The 15,860-nt window shown below is 42.2% G+C and overlaps 1 protein-coding gene across 1 annotated transcript; it reads left to right on the top strand.

Moving 5' to 3' along the window:
- Positions 1-700: 700 nt before the first annotated feature.
- Positions 701-15,357, top strand: PSMA6 (proteasome 20S subunit alpha 6). Its single transcript, XM_075531024.1, has 7 exons — positions 701-869; positions 5,669-5,763; positions 6,285-6,366; positions 7,459-7,614; positions 11,377-11,555; positions 12,683-12,777; positions 15,143-15,357. Exons 1-7 carry the CDS (start codon positions 794-796, stop codon positions 15,198-15,200), a joined length of 741 nt encoding a protein of 246 aa, XP_075387139.1. The 5' UTR covers positions 701-793; the 3' UTR covers positions 15,201-15,357.
- The last annotated feature ends 503 nt before the right edge of the window (positions 15,358-15,860 follow it).

The following is a 15,860-nucleotide window of genomic DNA, read 5'->3' as shown; positions in this document are numbered from 1 at the left end:
TCTGCTGTTCACCGGGAGTCACTGGGTCTGCTTGGAATGAATCTCCTTAACCCATCTAACACTAACCTGCTTTAAACCTGATTTTTCCCGGTTTTGTTCATTGCCAATCAAGGCTGCTTAACTTAGCAATGTTCTTATTACACACATATTTCATGCTCAGTACCATTTTAAAAATAAAAATATTGTAGGGACTTTCAGTCATCGTTAGATCTTGCTTGGCCAAATGAAAATTCCGTTCTTGTTAGCGTCCTCTCCTGTTTGTACCTCACTCTACGCCGGCGGCTGCGGTCGACTTCCACTTCCTAACTGCAACGAAGTGCTAGCCTAAAGAAGAGGTTAAGGACAGTCAGCCATCCGTCCAGACACAGCTGGGTGGGCCGTTGCCAAAACGAACGACAGATTTGTTCAACGAATGCACGGTCCGTTTCGCTCACAATGAAGGGAGAATCAGTATGCTGGGGCCCCGCAGAGCTGGGTCCGCGCTTGCTGCGGGTACACACGACGAGAAAGCCCCAGTCGCCACCACCCGCGTTCCAATCGGCACGTTGGGGGCGCGCAGACACAGCTCGCGCGCAGGCGCACAGCGAAGCCAACCGCCTCAGCCCTCCCACAGGGGCGGGGCCTCGGGCTCGGGCTCGCCTGGACGCTGGCGACGTGGGCGCAGTGCGCCAGGGCGGAAGAAGTCCGGTGAGTGCCCCGGAAGCAGTTGCTGAGACTTCCGGGAGGGGCTTGTTGCCTGGTGTGGGAGCTGCGGGGCCGGGAGCCGGTGCTTGCGGTAGTGGGTGTTAGCAACATGTCCCGAGGTTCCAGCGCTGGCTTTGACCGCCACATTACTATTTTCTCACCCGAGGGCCGCCTCTACCAAGTCGGTGAGTGAAGCGGGACACCTGTGCGCCGTCCTAATTGCCCTGTCATGGTGCGGCCTGGAGCATGCAGTCGCGGCCCGGGGTCTGATCGAGGGCCGCAGCAGGACCTGATCTGGGGGAAACCGAGTCCGGATTGAGCCTCGGTTCCCCACCCTTGAGTGGAGGCGGGTATCGAACACCCAACGACTGATGGTCTAGCTCTCGTCGGGCGAGCAGCCGCACTGTAGGACACGAGGAAAGATGAAAGGAGTTAGGGCGGGAAGGCCTGGCTCCGGGTTCCATTCCAGCCCGGGACAAGGCCAAAGTCCAGGTTAATTGGTTCCGTGAGGTCCCAACTAAAACGCCTCTTCTCCCTTTTCTCCTCTTGTGCAAGGGCAAGGGCCTCCATGTCGGCTTCATTCCCCACAAGCGTTCAGAGCCTATGTGTTCCAGACCCTGGGTAGGTCTTAGGGATACACAGGTGAATGTCACACCCCTCCCATAATGACCCTCACACTGTAAAGGGGATAACAGATAGTAAACACGTGCAGAAAAGGAACATGCCAAAATTAAAGTATCTGCAGAGGTTAGGACATCTTTGGGGAAATGGTGGCTCACAGTGAGTGGCCCTCAGTTTTAGAGCATCTTTTGAAATTTATACCCCCTTTCAAAACCCCCTCTGCAGGGAAATTCTTGTACTTTCAAGGCTGGTGCTGAGTTCTAGATGAGAGGTGAACTAGCTGCTCACCGAAGCTCAGCTTTAAAATCCTAAGCTAGTTGGCAGTTACTTGTAACTATATTTTGTCATGTTTTGGATTGTAAATTAGACCTTAGACTTCTTGCCACAGAGAATTTAGTATTAGGAGAGTCCAGTTTACATCCTGGCCCATTATTTTTTATTTTTGCATGAGATTAGCATCTCAGGACTTTGGTGACGATAGTAATTTATTTGTGCTTGAGAATCATAAGTAGAGTGTTGGTCTATAAATGAAGTGCTCATTACCTGGAAACTTAAAATGTTGGGATCCACTGTATGCTACAGCTGTATGTAACATAGCAAGAAACACTATTCTGATTTCTTCCAAAATCCTATTGGATAACTCAGTAATGCTTTTTACTTGTTCTCAAAAATGTGATCGAAGATGAAAGAGAACTGTATCTTTAAGGATAGTGTTTTATTCCAGAGTTTTATAGGCCATATATATTTCCTAGTTTTTAATTTGTGAACAGGAAAAGTCTCATTTAAACCTACACTTTGCTTTTGTATATTGACTGTGAAATCCAGTCAGAAAGCATAGTCTTTAATACTTCTCAGATAAGGAGAGTAATAACATATAAAGATTTGGAAGAGACCGTGTAGTTGGAAAAAAGTTTAGAAAGATTTTAAGGTTTCTTTGTTGAATTGCTATTCAGGGCACGAATTCGATGTTGCTAGGGAAGAGAAAGTGAAAGAAAGTACCTGGGAGGAGCAAGCATTACAGGGGTGAGGAGCAAGCTTTACAGGGGTGAGGAGTTGAGGCCCCAGAACCTTACTTGGTTTTAGATCCCTGCTTGTTTTCATGGACACAAACCAGGTGCAAGTTATTTAACTTTAGCCTTAGTTTTTATGTGCAAAGTTGGTCTTACAAGCCTCCTTTTAGAGGGTAGTTTTGAGGATTAAATACTGTTATGTGTGTAGAGGGCTAGTGTCCTATACTGGTGCTCATTAAATGTTACCATATTTTGATCAGGTCACATTTTGGGTGTATATTAGATTAATAGCTATGTAGACATGAACTATTTCCATTTTAAGGGTTCATCCATGCTTGAGTCTTCTAGTGAAATATGTGTACAAGCATAAATGCTATTTAAAATCATTGACAGTGGACAGATAATATAACAAAAACGGGAGACAGGAAAGATCATGTGATTCATTTTCATAGATGGGCCTCACAAAATTAATGTCTAAAACTGATTTTCAAAAATGGAGACTTAAATTTAGAATACTGACCTTAATTGTAAACTGTTGAGAGTGGTCGCTCCCAGAATAATGAGGAAGAACTCATGTCTAATCTTTAGTGGATGACTGGAAGACAAATTCTCTCAATTATACATTTCTTTGTCTTAGTTTCATCAGCCAACTGCCGTTGAGTTTATTCTGACTGCAGTAAGCCTATAGAGCAGAGTAGACTGCCCTTCAGGTTTCTGAGACTTTAAATCTCTGTGGCTACAGACAGCCCCATCTTTCTCCTAAGGAGCACCTGGTGGGTTCAAATGCTGATCTTGTGGTTAGTAGTTCAACAGGTGATCCTAAGTCACCAGGGCTCCTTAGTTTTGTTAGGAAACCTTCAAAAAAGATGGAATCAAACAGTGACTTTAGGGGGGCTCTGCTGGGCCACTTAAATTTAAGAAAGGGGTTAGCTCAGAAAGTTGTGGCAACTGTTTTGGCACCTTTTGAGGTCCCAAAGGGATATCTTGATAGATTTTGTCAAAGTTTATTATGAGGCTTATTGGGAAGAAGTTTTAAGAAAATGGAAACTTGGTGAGAAAAAGGCCAGGAAAGTTACACCAAAGACATGTTTTCCATCAGGACAATGCACCTGCTCATTCTTCAAGGATAGTAAGGGTTGTCCCAAGAGAATTTCAATGGGAAACCGTACTCCATTCACCTGACAGCCCTTATCTTGCCCCTCGACTTCTATTCCCCAAACTAAAACATTCCAAAGGAACATGATTTGAGCCCCTCAAGAATGCCAAAACTAGAGGAAAGTTGTATGTTTCATAGGTGCTACACTGCACCCTGACTGGCTCGTCTCCTCCCCGTGACCCTCTGTAAAGGGATGTCCACTTGCCTACAAATGGGTTTTCAGTCCCCACTCCACACTCCCTCTCATTCACAATGATATGATTTTTTGTTCTTTGATACCTGATCCCATCGACACCTTATGATCACACATGCTGGTGTGTTTTTTCATGTGGGCTTTGTTGCTTCTGAGCTAGTTGGCCGCTTGTTTGCCTTCAAGCCTTTAAGACCCCAGATGCTACATCTTTTGATAGCCAGGCACCATCAGCTTTCTTCACCACACCCGCTTTGTCTTCAGCGATTGTGTTGACAAGGTGAGCATTACGGAATGCCAGTTTAATAGAACAAAGTGTTCTTGCATTGAGGGAGTACTTGAGTGAAGGCCCAATGCCCATCAGCTACCTTAATACTAAGTCTACAAATATATGCACATAGATCTATTTTTCCTTCATCATATATATATTTACATATGTACATGCCTGTATTTAGACCTCTATAAATGCCCTTTGCCTCCCTCCTAGTTCTTTCCTCTATTTCCTTTAACTTTCCTCTTGCCCCACTATCATGTTCAGCCTTCATTTGGGTTTCAGTAATTCCTCTTGGTACATTGCCCTTGATCAAGCCCTAACAGGCCTCTTACACCCGTCTCAACACCGATTTTGGATACTTGTATCTACTTCCTTTCCCTTACCTCCTACTCTCCCGTGTCCCCCTGGAACCATTGGTCCTGTGGTTTGCTTCTCCAGATTGTTTATCCTGCCTGTTTTATTCCTCTACCTACTATCATGATCCCAATTCCACCTTACAAGTCTGGCTAGACCAGAGGATGTGCGCTGGTACAGATAGGAACTGGAAACACAGGGATTCCAGGGAAGATGAACCCTTCAGGACCAGTGGTGAACGTGGCGATACCGGGAGGGTGGAGGGAAGGTGGGGTAGAAAGAGGGAACTGATTACAGGGATCTACATATAACCTCCTCCTTGGGGGATGGACAACAGAAAAGTGGGTGAAGAGAGGCGTAGGACAGTGTAAGACATGACAAAATAATAATAATTTATAAATTATCAAGGGTTCGTGAGGGAGGGGGGTAAAATGAGGAGCTGATACTAAGACCTCAAGTAGAAAGCAAGTGTTTCGAGAATGATGAGGGCAACAAATGTACAAATGTGCTTAACACAGTAGATGGATGTGTGGATTGTGATGAGTTGTATGAGCCCCCAATAAAATGGTTAAAAAAATAAAAAAGAATGCCTACGCTTCTGATTTTGACAGCACATAAATCCCAAAAGTGCAGAATTCTTTGAGGAACAGTTAGAGAGATGGAAACACTGCTTTCAGAAGTGTTTAGAGCTAGGTGGGAGGGTATGTCAGAAAACATTCACTTCACTTATGTTTCATTTAATAAAGGGATCCATGAATTGCAACAGTACTTTTTGACTGCCATTATATATCCTTTGGTGGCTATTGAAAATTTTCTCTTAACATGCTTATGCAGTATGCGTGCTTTAAGAAAAGCCTTGTAGAACAACCTACAGACCCCCTCGCTTAAAATCGAATTTCTGGAACTCTCCCCTAGGGTACCAGTGGGCCAATAGTCCTTGGTGGGCAAATTGATCCTGTTTAGTTTCAAGCTTCCCTCTCCAGCTAGCCACTCACTTTCTGGGTAGAGCTAGCGAGAGGGAGACAGGAACAGATGTTTCATGTAAAATGTGCATACCCTGAGATCTTTTAAGTCTATTTACTCCCTCTTTTTCTACGATACATCTACATACTTAGACATTCCTTAAGACGGTGTTAGAATTTTGTTTTCAAATCATAAGTGATACAAAGAGGAAAGCAGCAACGTTTTTTGTTTTATAGATATTTGCCAATGTCGATGCTCTTTCCTGAAGAGTATAGTTTTCATTGGTGTGGGTAACTTCTCTTGCCTGGCATACCGTATCAGTCCACTGTGTCTGCCTCGTTCTTCTCAATGACTTTCATTTTGCTGTGTACACACATATCATCTTTAAAAACAAAAACTGCTGTTCTCTTTTTCAGAATATGCCTTTAAGGCTATCAATCAAGGTGGCCTGACATCAGTAGCTGTCAGGGGGAGAGACTGTGCAGTTATTGTCACACAGAAGAAAGTCCCTGTAAGTAATACTGTCCACACGGGCAGTTCCTGGAGACCGTAGTAGAAGAAGTTTTCTTGCGTCTGCACAAAGACGTATTGTTGCCTATATAAATTAAAAATGTGCTTGCTTGGACGGTATTTCCTGTCCCGGGAGAAGTATGTATTGGGCATGTCTACTTGCAGTTTAGTTAGTATAATCAATGTGTGAACATCAGCATGCAGTTTAATATCTTGAACATTGGTGAACAGTTACAAGCACAGTGGGATCTCAGGTGTTTTCCCAAAGGGACAAGACAAGCTTTCAGACAAGCTCGCATGAGATACAACGCTCGCTCAGAGGGAACAGATTGTTTATCCAGGGAAACAGGCTCCTCTTTTTTTTTAAATTGATTTGAATTATAAAATAAATAGAAGACATTCATTATGTCTTAGGACATTCATTTGTCATAGGTCCATAGCTGTGTCTTTTTCAAGGGCTAAACAAAGGATTCTTGGGTTTTGTGTCCTTTGGTACGTTACCTTGATTCCTCTGCTTGTTAGGACAAATTACTGGACTGCAGCACAGTGACTCACTTATTCAAGGTCACCGAGAACATCGGCTGTGTGATGACGGGCATGACAGGTAAGCCACTCGTATGGTGTTACTTACTTTCCATTATTTTTGACATTTTGTTTTCATTTAAAAGTCCCCTTTGCCCTGGAATGCTATGGGTTTAGCACTGACTACTAACCTCAGGGTCAGCAGTTCAAACTTACCAGCCCCACTGCAGAAGGAAGATGGGGCTGTCTTCTCCCATTGATTCACAGTCTTGGGAAACGCTATGGAACAAAGTTATACTCTGTCCTTTATAGAGTCACTATGCGTTGGAATCAACTTAATGGCAGTGGGTTTGGCGTTAGTGACTTAATGAGTAAGTAGTTTTGCAGTCTTTCAAGAGTCAGTATTGTGAACGTTTTTGGAATTATAAATGTAGTGTAATTAGTATGTTTTTGTTTTGTTTTGCCACTATCGGGAACACTGATTTATCTTAATTCAGATGGTGTTAAAAATTTTAGGGGACTTAACTCAATATAGGGGCCCTGATGGCTTAGTGGCTACGTGTTGGGCTGCTAACAGTAAGGTCAGCAGTTCAAAACCACCACCTGCTCCTCAGGAGAAAGGCAGGACTGTCTGCTTTGACAGAGAGTGCCAGGCTTGGAAACCCAGAGAGGTGGCTCTGCCCTGTCTTCTAGGGTCTCTCTGACTTGACATTGACTCGATGGCAGTGAGTTTTTTAGGATAATTCATTATCTCAAACCTTGTATTTATGACACTTCATAGAAATGTACAAGAATTGTAAGAATTACTTTATACTTCTATTTCTGAAATAAAGGCAAATTCAAGCCGTAAAGTTCCCCCTCCCCCAAAAAAATTCTCCTTGAAGTTTGCAATTTTGAGACTTTATTCAACACTTGTAGAAATGTTTTGGTGTCAGGTGAAGGGCTCAGCATAAAAGGACAGTATAGTGTATAAAGTGCAATCGTTTAAAATATGGTTTCCTTTTTTTAAGACGTCTATTTTGCTAGGTCATTGATGGGAGAAAAGGCTAATGTAGACCATTCTTTTCCCCTTAATTCAAAAACGATTAGTATGTGGTTGGTGGGAACACTGTCTGACCTTGAGGTTCATCCTTTCCTTCTCAAGAAGTAACCCTTTACTTTTTTATGTGATCAGCTGACAGCAGATCCCAGGTACAGAGGGCTCGCTATGAGGCAGCTAATTGGAAGTACAAGTATGGCTATGAAATTCCTGTGGACATGCTGTGTAAAAGAATTGCAGATATTTCTCAGGTCTACACACAGAATGCTGAAATGAGGCCTCTTGGTTGTTGTAAGTATGTGGAGTTTCCAAAATAACTGATGGATTTTGGTGTTTTAAAAGAGCATATAAAAATTGTTGAAGTAACACTTGGGTTCTGATTTACAATTGGTGGATTATTTAAGGTGAAGAAGTCTTTTTATAAGTCAGAGATGAAGGATAGCCTTGATAACATTAATGTTCTTGGAAAGTTTTTTTTAATTAGAGTGCCTAGAGTGAGCCCAAGTGGCACCTGTTGATTTATTTTTAAGGGTTTGTGGCACATAGCTCACGTAGTGTACAATTCAGTGGTTTAATTCTGCTAACCGGGCTTGCACAGTCATCTCCACAAACCACTCTAGAACATTTTCTTCTTTCGTGTCTTCATGGTTATGAGTTCCGCATTTCCTCACTACCTCTCCTACCCTGCCCCCAAGGAACTGCTACTCCACTTACTGTCTCTAGGTTTACCTATTCTGCATTTCACCTGGCAACTCTGGAAACTTTAGCCGCTAGTGGGCTTTTACCAAGATAATTCTGTTTGGGAATGTGTGGTTTGGAAGAGCCAAGACTCTGGCATATGCGGCTGTTGAAAGGCGATGGATGTGCTCTCCTGCAATTCTACATCACTGGGTCTGTGAGCGAGCTCTGGTGCTTCAGTGGTTACACGTTCAGCCTGATGCGGCAGGGTCTGCAGTTTGAAAGTACCAGCCACTTTGGGCGAGATAGATGGGGCTTTTTACTCCCTAAAGAGTTACAGTCTTGGAAACTCACAGTCGTTCTAGCCTTTCCTGTAGGGTTGGTGCCATTTGGTATCAACTCGATGGCTGTGAGGGTCTTTAAAAATGTGTTAGACCAGGTTAACTAGAGAAGTAAATCCAGTGATACTCATATATGTTACGAAAGAGCTTTATATCAAGAAGTAATTCTATATCCAAAAAACACCCCCGCCAAGTCCAACTCAAGGCCATAAGTCCCTCTTCAGACTCATGCAAACAATGATGCCGAATGCAGGAATATCATCATCACCGGCTGGTGGGTGCAAAGTCTTGTGGATCCAATGGCGTGGACACATCTCCAGGGCTCTGGCAGGTTTCAGAGTGACTCGCGGACACGAAGGTGAAGACAGAGAAAGGGAGGCTCCATGGCCCTCTTTATGAGAAGGCCCACGCCCACAAAGAGTCACCATCAGACCTGATTGACAGGCTAAACTCTACCTGTACACTTTAATATATTTTCAAGATGATATGAAAGTATGTAACTACCACAAATTGCTTAATTTAAGACATTTTGACAATCAATTTAATTGTTTCTTGAGCAACCTGAATAATGAGGATGTCACTTTCAGGACTAAGATGTGCTCTACCCGAGCCCTGGTCTTTCAGTCACCTCATATGCTTTTGAAAGTTGGAGCTTGAATGAGGAAGACCCATCAGAAATCTGCATTTGAATTACAATGTTGATGAACAGTGGAAGTGCCATGGTCTGCTTGAGGGGCCAACGTATCTGTCTTGGAAGAGGTACAACCAAAGTGCTCCTTAGAAGCATCAATCATGTGACATAATCTTTATGCTGCTGAAGATCAAGGACTACAGCCTTAGGTTTGGATTATAACAGTGATTATAATAAAGCAAAAATCCTCACAACTGGACCAGTAGGTAAGGTAACATCATGGTAAATGGAGAAAAGATTAAAATTGTCAAGGATTTTGTCTTGCTTGGATCCACAATCAGTGCTCCTGGAAGCAGCAGTCGAGACCAAAAGACTCCTTGCATTGGGTAAATCTGCTGTACAAGACCTCTGTAGAGTATTGAAATGCAAGGGATGTTACTTTGAGGACTAAGGTGCACCTAAGTTATGGCATTTTCAGTTACTTCATATGCATATGACAGTTGGACACTGGCTAAGGAAGACCAAAGAAGAATCAATGCATTTGAATTTGTGATGCGAGGGAAGAATATTGGAAGTGCCGTGGACTGCTCAAAGGATCAATGTGTCTTGGAAGAAGTACAGCCAGAGTGCTGTACTTGAGGCAAAGATGGCGAGACTTTGTTTTTCATACTTTGGGGATGTTGTCAGGAGAGAGCAGTCCCTGGAGAAGGACATTATTCTTGGTCCAGTCGAGGGGAAAGGCGGAAGGCCCTCTGCATCAATGGACTCGGGCCTAGGAACAGTTGTAAGAGTGGTCTGGTGCCGGGCAGGGATTCTTGCTGTTACGCTTATGGGCCGACCAACTCGATGGCCCCTGACAAGAACTGGTCTTTCTGTAATCTTTGACTCCGTTTACCTCTCACTTAAAAAGTTCATTCTCATTTGATTATCTCAGAATACTCTCTTCCCCTTCTAGTTCTCTCAGCTCCTCCTCTCCTGCTGATGCCTTAAATGTGGTTCATGGGGGTTCTCTGCTGAGTCCTCTGTCAACATGATTACCCCTTTCATGGCTCCATTTACTGTCGTCATGTCAGTGATTCCAGATTAACTTTAGCTCAGTCATCAGTAGACACAGATAGTTTAAGCATAAACGCATTCCTTTCCATCACTTCTTTGATTTTCCTTGGCTGCAGGTCTAATGTGCTTGATGCTTCCCTCCCTCTTCCTACTGTGTCCTCCAGATGGGTACGAGCTGCCATTCTGAAAGCTAGCTTTTATTCTTGTTCCCTAAACATATTCATTCCACGTGGGCTATGTGGTATGTTCCAAACTTCTTACTGTGATGTACAAGGTCCTTCCCAGTTTAGTCCCATTGTTCTCTGCCATTAGTGTTCCCCTTGATCTCAAGCCCTTGCAATCTACAGGTGTCCGGTCATCCCGGAGTGTGTCCTGCCCTTTCATGCGCAGTGCCTTTTGTGTTCTGTCCCTTTTACCTCCTTCACCCTTCATGCCCTTACCACCTACTCAGCCTTCCTGCTCTCCTCCTCTTGCAAGACCGTGCACCAAAGAAGGGTTTCTTTCTTATTTCATGGCGACCTGTGTGCAGCAGATTGAAGCCCTGCCTGGTCCCGTGCCCTCCTCTCCATTATGTTTGATCTCACTGAGGCAGCCACTACGGCGGTCCATCTCAGAGAGGGGCTGCCTCTTTGTCACGAACTCTCTACCAAGCTGATGCCCCCATCAATGAAATAAAACTGATATCGCCTCATTTGTAAACTCTGAAACATTTATAAATATGAATAAAGTAGTTGGTTAATACTGAATCTTAGGACACTTTAAAAAAAGATCACACCTAGAATATAAGGGAGCAGAAGATAGACCATTTCTTACTTAAATGCTTTGGTACATGGTCTGCTGATTCGAAAGATATTTGACTTGTCGTCTGATAACGTTAGTCATAGTAGAGAAGTTGTATATACATAATTTGGTGTTTGTATGAACTATTTAGTAATCACAGTAATGAAGGGCAGCTTCCCGCCTTAAATGTGTCCACCGTAATAGTCACGTCTTAAATAAAGACTTCAACTTAAGGGCCTACTAAGATTCCAGGGAACTAAAGTACATGTCACACTCTTGGGGAATGATTTACATTGCCCTGCATCATTCATATATGTTTTATATGTATATATTGTATATTTCATACCGTCTTGAAAATCTGTGAGAAAGAAATGCTTTTATAACCTAGTTCACCTATGATAACTGGTATTTTGCTTACCAATTTTCTTAAAGCAAAACCTATGAGAATTGATGGTCAGAGTAATGATTAATAGCATCTGTAAGCACCTAGGTGATGACACCATGAAAGTGGAAGCTTTTGTGTTCGATGCCCACAGTGTTTACTGAGAGCCCTACTTTTCATCGTAGGCATGATCCTGATTGGCATAGATGAAGAACAAGGCCCTCAGGTGTACAAGTGTGACCCTGCAGGCTACTACTGTGGGTTCAAAGCCACCGCAGCAGGGGTGAAGCAAACGGAGTCCACCAGCTTCCTGGAAAAAAAAGTGAAGAAGAAATTTGATTGGACATTTGAACAGACAGTTGAAGTAAGTTGGCAAAAAGGAACTGGTGTTTTTATGTTATGTATATAGGATATTGAGGATTTTTGCATAGTTGACTTTCTAAGGGAATTCTAGGTAATGTGAACTTAACAGTAAAATCAATGTCCTTCAGCTGGAATGGGGCCGGTAATGACTAGTTTATTCACTTATTTCCTAATATATTTGAAATAGCCATCAACCAAACAGAAAACAAAATGGTAAAATATAATTGGGAATAGGACTCTCAAGAGCAGACTCATAGACAAGACAGGTGTTGCTATGGTGAGACTTCAGCTTCTTGGTCAAGATTTACTAAGATGGCTCTGCAGAGTTCTTGGGGGCATTAGTCATTATTGTTGGAAAGTTTTATACTAAAAGGCAAGCTAAATAAAAATATTTGGTTACTTTGCACCGTAAAGAAGCCTCTTAGACAATCTATTAAAAATGGAATTTTAATAATTTGAACATAAGGTCTGGGATGAGGCCATTCTGGCGGTTTACCAGCATGCTTTTGGCAAATTACAGGGAACACTCCTTTTGTGTTTGGTCGGCATTATGACGTGGCTTCAAAAAGTTCATTCGAACTAGAATGTAAAGTTAATGAAATTTTCCATGAGCTTTTTTGAACTTGAAATCTATAAAGCGAGTTCTCATCTAGAAGGTACTATCCCAATATTTTTTGTCTTCCTAATAATTTCAGTTCATAATTTGTACATAGCATATCAGATAGTAATTCACTCAAAACATTCTCGGATTGCTCATACTGAAAGTTCCCTGAAGGCAGAGATTCGTGTTCGTCCTGTCCTCCTCCCCTCACTCTCTCTCAGCCTGAAATGCTGGCATTGTTTAGACCCACTAAATATTGATCAGCAATCAGACTGTTTTGTATAAGTCATCCATTTGGTTTGGAAACTCATCCGTTTGGTTTCATTTGACTTGGGAGGAACCAGCTTCTTTTCCTTGTCAGGGGACCTATTAAAGCAAGCAGTCTAGTAATTAACAACATGGCTGTAGAACGCAGCACTGACGCACCTATCACTTCTGATTAACATATACTATCTGAATAAACTTAAAGGGAATGAGAAGTCCGGGAATCTCTGGAAAATACTATATCCTGGTGTGATTTTTTTCAGACTGCAATCACATGTCTGTCTACTGTGCTATCAATTGACTTCAAACCTTCAGAAATTGAAGTTGGAGCAGTGACTGTCGAAAACCCTAAGTTCAGGTGAGTCACGTTGTCAGCGGCGAACGCTAAAGTTCCGCACGAGGCACGTGCAACAGGAGTCCATTCGCCCTACTTGAAAAATACTCTTGAATTATGATTATAGGTGTGTTTAAAAAGATAAAATTTGGAATGTATTGAATGTCTCTTTAAGACAGTGGTTCTAAACCTGTGGGTTGTGACCCCTTTGGGTGTCAAATGACCCTTTCACAGGGGTTGTCCGGTTCATATCATTAGCAAAATTACAGTTATGAAATAGCAATGAAATAATTTTATGGGAAAAAAAGAAAATAATGTTATGGTTGGGGGTCACCACAACATGAGGAACTATATTAAAGGGTCGCGACATTAGGAAGGTTGAGAACTACTGCTTTAAGAAATACGTAAGTTTTTTTCTCATTTCAGAGTGATTTTTATTTATCATGAAGAGTGACATTAAAGTAGCCACAAAGAAAGCATAAATTATTTTAATTTTAAGATCAGTAGTAACTTAAAACCCAAAGTAATCGTTTTCAAGTTTTTCAGGTAGAGCTTTAGTGGAGCTCTGACGAATGCTATAAGATACTGGTATACATCAGACCTTTATCTGGAGACCTGTGGGAAACCCCAGTTTGGATGATCGCTAATGGAGTGTTACAAAAGCTGGGTGCTGGTCTGTTCTTACTCACTGAGAGACAAACTCCCACACATCAGCCGTACAGCTTCTGTGAGTCAAGTCCATACTGGGTGCTTCGTGTGTATCAGCTTACTCCGTCCTTCTAGCAGCCCTAGGAAGATCGGGTGTATACCATGGGCCAACAGGCTCTGGGAAATCGTGAAAAGTGGTCCATTAAATCCACAGGTGCCGGCATTTTACTTACTCTGGGTTCTGTTCTTAAACCATAAGGACAGACACCAGGGCATGGTTGAGGAGGGAAAGATAGCAAACTAAGTTTAACCAGACTTTGAGACTTCTTTTTAATATGTTTTTTTTTCTTAGTTCTTTTGTTACCTGCTGGTTGAGTCATAAATAGACACGTCTTAAGTCTTTAAGAAATGGCAACCAGAATTGAGTCCACTCTTTCTGCCTTTTTTCCCATAGGAAAAGGCTGGTCTTCCCCCCACCCCTTCCCACCCGCTGCTTTTGTTCCTTTTCTATTTAGCAGAATTTCCATAGGAAAAGTTTGCAAATCTCTAAACTACTGGAAAATAGTTTTTGTTTTCTAGTCTGAAAAGCCAAACCATATGCTACCATTGAGTCAATTCCAACTCGTAGAGCAGGGTAGAATTGCCGCTGTGGGTTTCCGGAGTGACTAATGGTTTCAAACTTCTGACCTTGTGGTTAGCAACCCACTGCGTAACCACGATGCCACCAAGGCAGGAGACCCTCCTATAAAAACCTAGCCCACTGCCATTAAGTCTATTCCAACTCATAGCAACCCTAAATAGGACAGAGTAGAAGGCTTTCAGGTTTCTGAGATTGAGTCTAAACCCTAAGGCATTTCTGAGCAAAGAAAGCTAGCCTCATACTTCCAGGAGTGAACTAGTAGGTTTGAGCCAATGGGCTTATGGTTAGCAGCCCACTGCTTAACCCACAGTTCCACCAGGTCTCCGGAGGCCTCCTAGGATAACCTGAACATTTTTATTTTCTTTTTTTTTTACATTTTATTAGGGGCTCATACAATTCTTATCACAATCCATACATATACATACATCATTGTATAAAGCACATCCATACATTCCCCGCCCCAATCATTCTCAAAGCATTCGCTCTCCACTAACATTTTTATTTTCATTGGTTACTTGAATACAAGGGTAGGCACTAAAGACCCTATTTCCCCAAAAGCACTAGATTATCTTGCGTAAGCATTTAACATCTATATAAATGACTTACAGTGCTTCTGGTTGCGCCAGAACTCCTTGTGGGCAAATTTCACTTTAAATGTCAGATGACACTAGGTCCCAATAACAAGGTCGCCAAGCACTTGGTTCAACGCTGGGCAAACTTTTAGAAAATAACGTGTTCGTCATGGAGTCCTTTTTGCCACTAGACTATTTAAAGAATTTTAAGTTTATGTTCATGGATTCCTATTGCTAAATCTGGGCAGCTTCTTCCTTTTTAAAGAAATACACTTAAATTCCTCAGTGGATTTTCTTAGCTTGTATAGACTGAAGTAATATTAGGTATAAAAGCATTGTGACGTAGGTTCTAAAATGGAATGCATTTTATATACTTGGCTTTATATTATTCGGGTTAAATAGTTTCTATTTTCGCTGCAACTGGAGCGTTTTATGTGCTTGTTTTTCAGAAAACCTAATTTTGGATTTAATATCAAAGCAGTACATTTTTTGTTTAAAAAAGGTTTTTCTTTTCCCGTTTGCCTTCTAGGATTCTTACAGAAGCGGAAATTGACACCCACCTTGTTGCTCTTGCCGAGAGAGACTAGACATACGTGGGTTACTCAGTCTGTGCTGCCGCCTTCCACTGTGCTTGCCACCGACAAACCAACACTGTGGAGGCCCTGGGTTGAACCTCTTCCACTCCGCCTACTCCTGACGTGGTTAGGACTCTGTATAAATAAAAACAATGCTTTTGGAAAATAACGGCAGCCTGTCTCATTGTTTACCTGGTGTTTAGTAGTAAGGAAACTTAAATGCTCGCTACCCTGAAATGAAAACCTATTTCATTTGTATACAGACATACAGATTTCCTTGGCTTTGGGAACTCTAACAACCAAAATTCAAAGTCTGGCTATGTAGCATAATTAGTAAATAGCACAATAAAACTCTCCTTTTTGTAAGTTGGCATATAATTGTACAGCTCCTGGTTCACGTCCATTGAAGGCTTCACAGACAATGGAAAGATCACAATGATGTTCAGATAGGTCATGAAAATGTCCTGTTATCTTCCCCCTTGTAATCACTAATGTGAACTCAACCAAGAAGCGATTTTTAAAATTTTTACATCATTTTATTGGGGGCTCATACAACTCATCACAATCTCTACATACATCAACTGTCGAGCACATTTGTACATTCGTTGCCCTCATCATTCTCAAAATATTTGCTTTCTACCTGAGCCCTTGGAGTCAGTTCCTCATTTTTCC

Source organism: Tenrec ecaudatus, chromosome 14 (genome assembly GCF_050624435.1).
Source record: "Tenrec ecaudatus isolate mTenEca1 chromosome 14, mTenEca1.hap1, whole genome shotgun sequence".
NCBI classification, from domain to species: domain Eukaryota; kingdom Metazoa; phylum Chordata; class Mammalia; order Afrosoricida; family Tenrecidae; genus Tenrec; species Tenrec ecaudatus.
The sequence above is the reverse complement of the archived record's forward strand: the minus strand, read 5'-3'. Positions and strand labels throughout refer to the sequence as shown.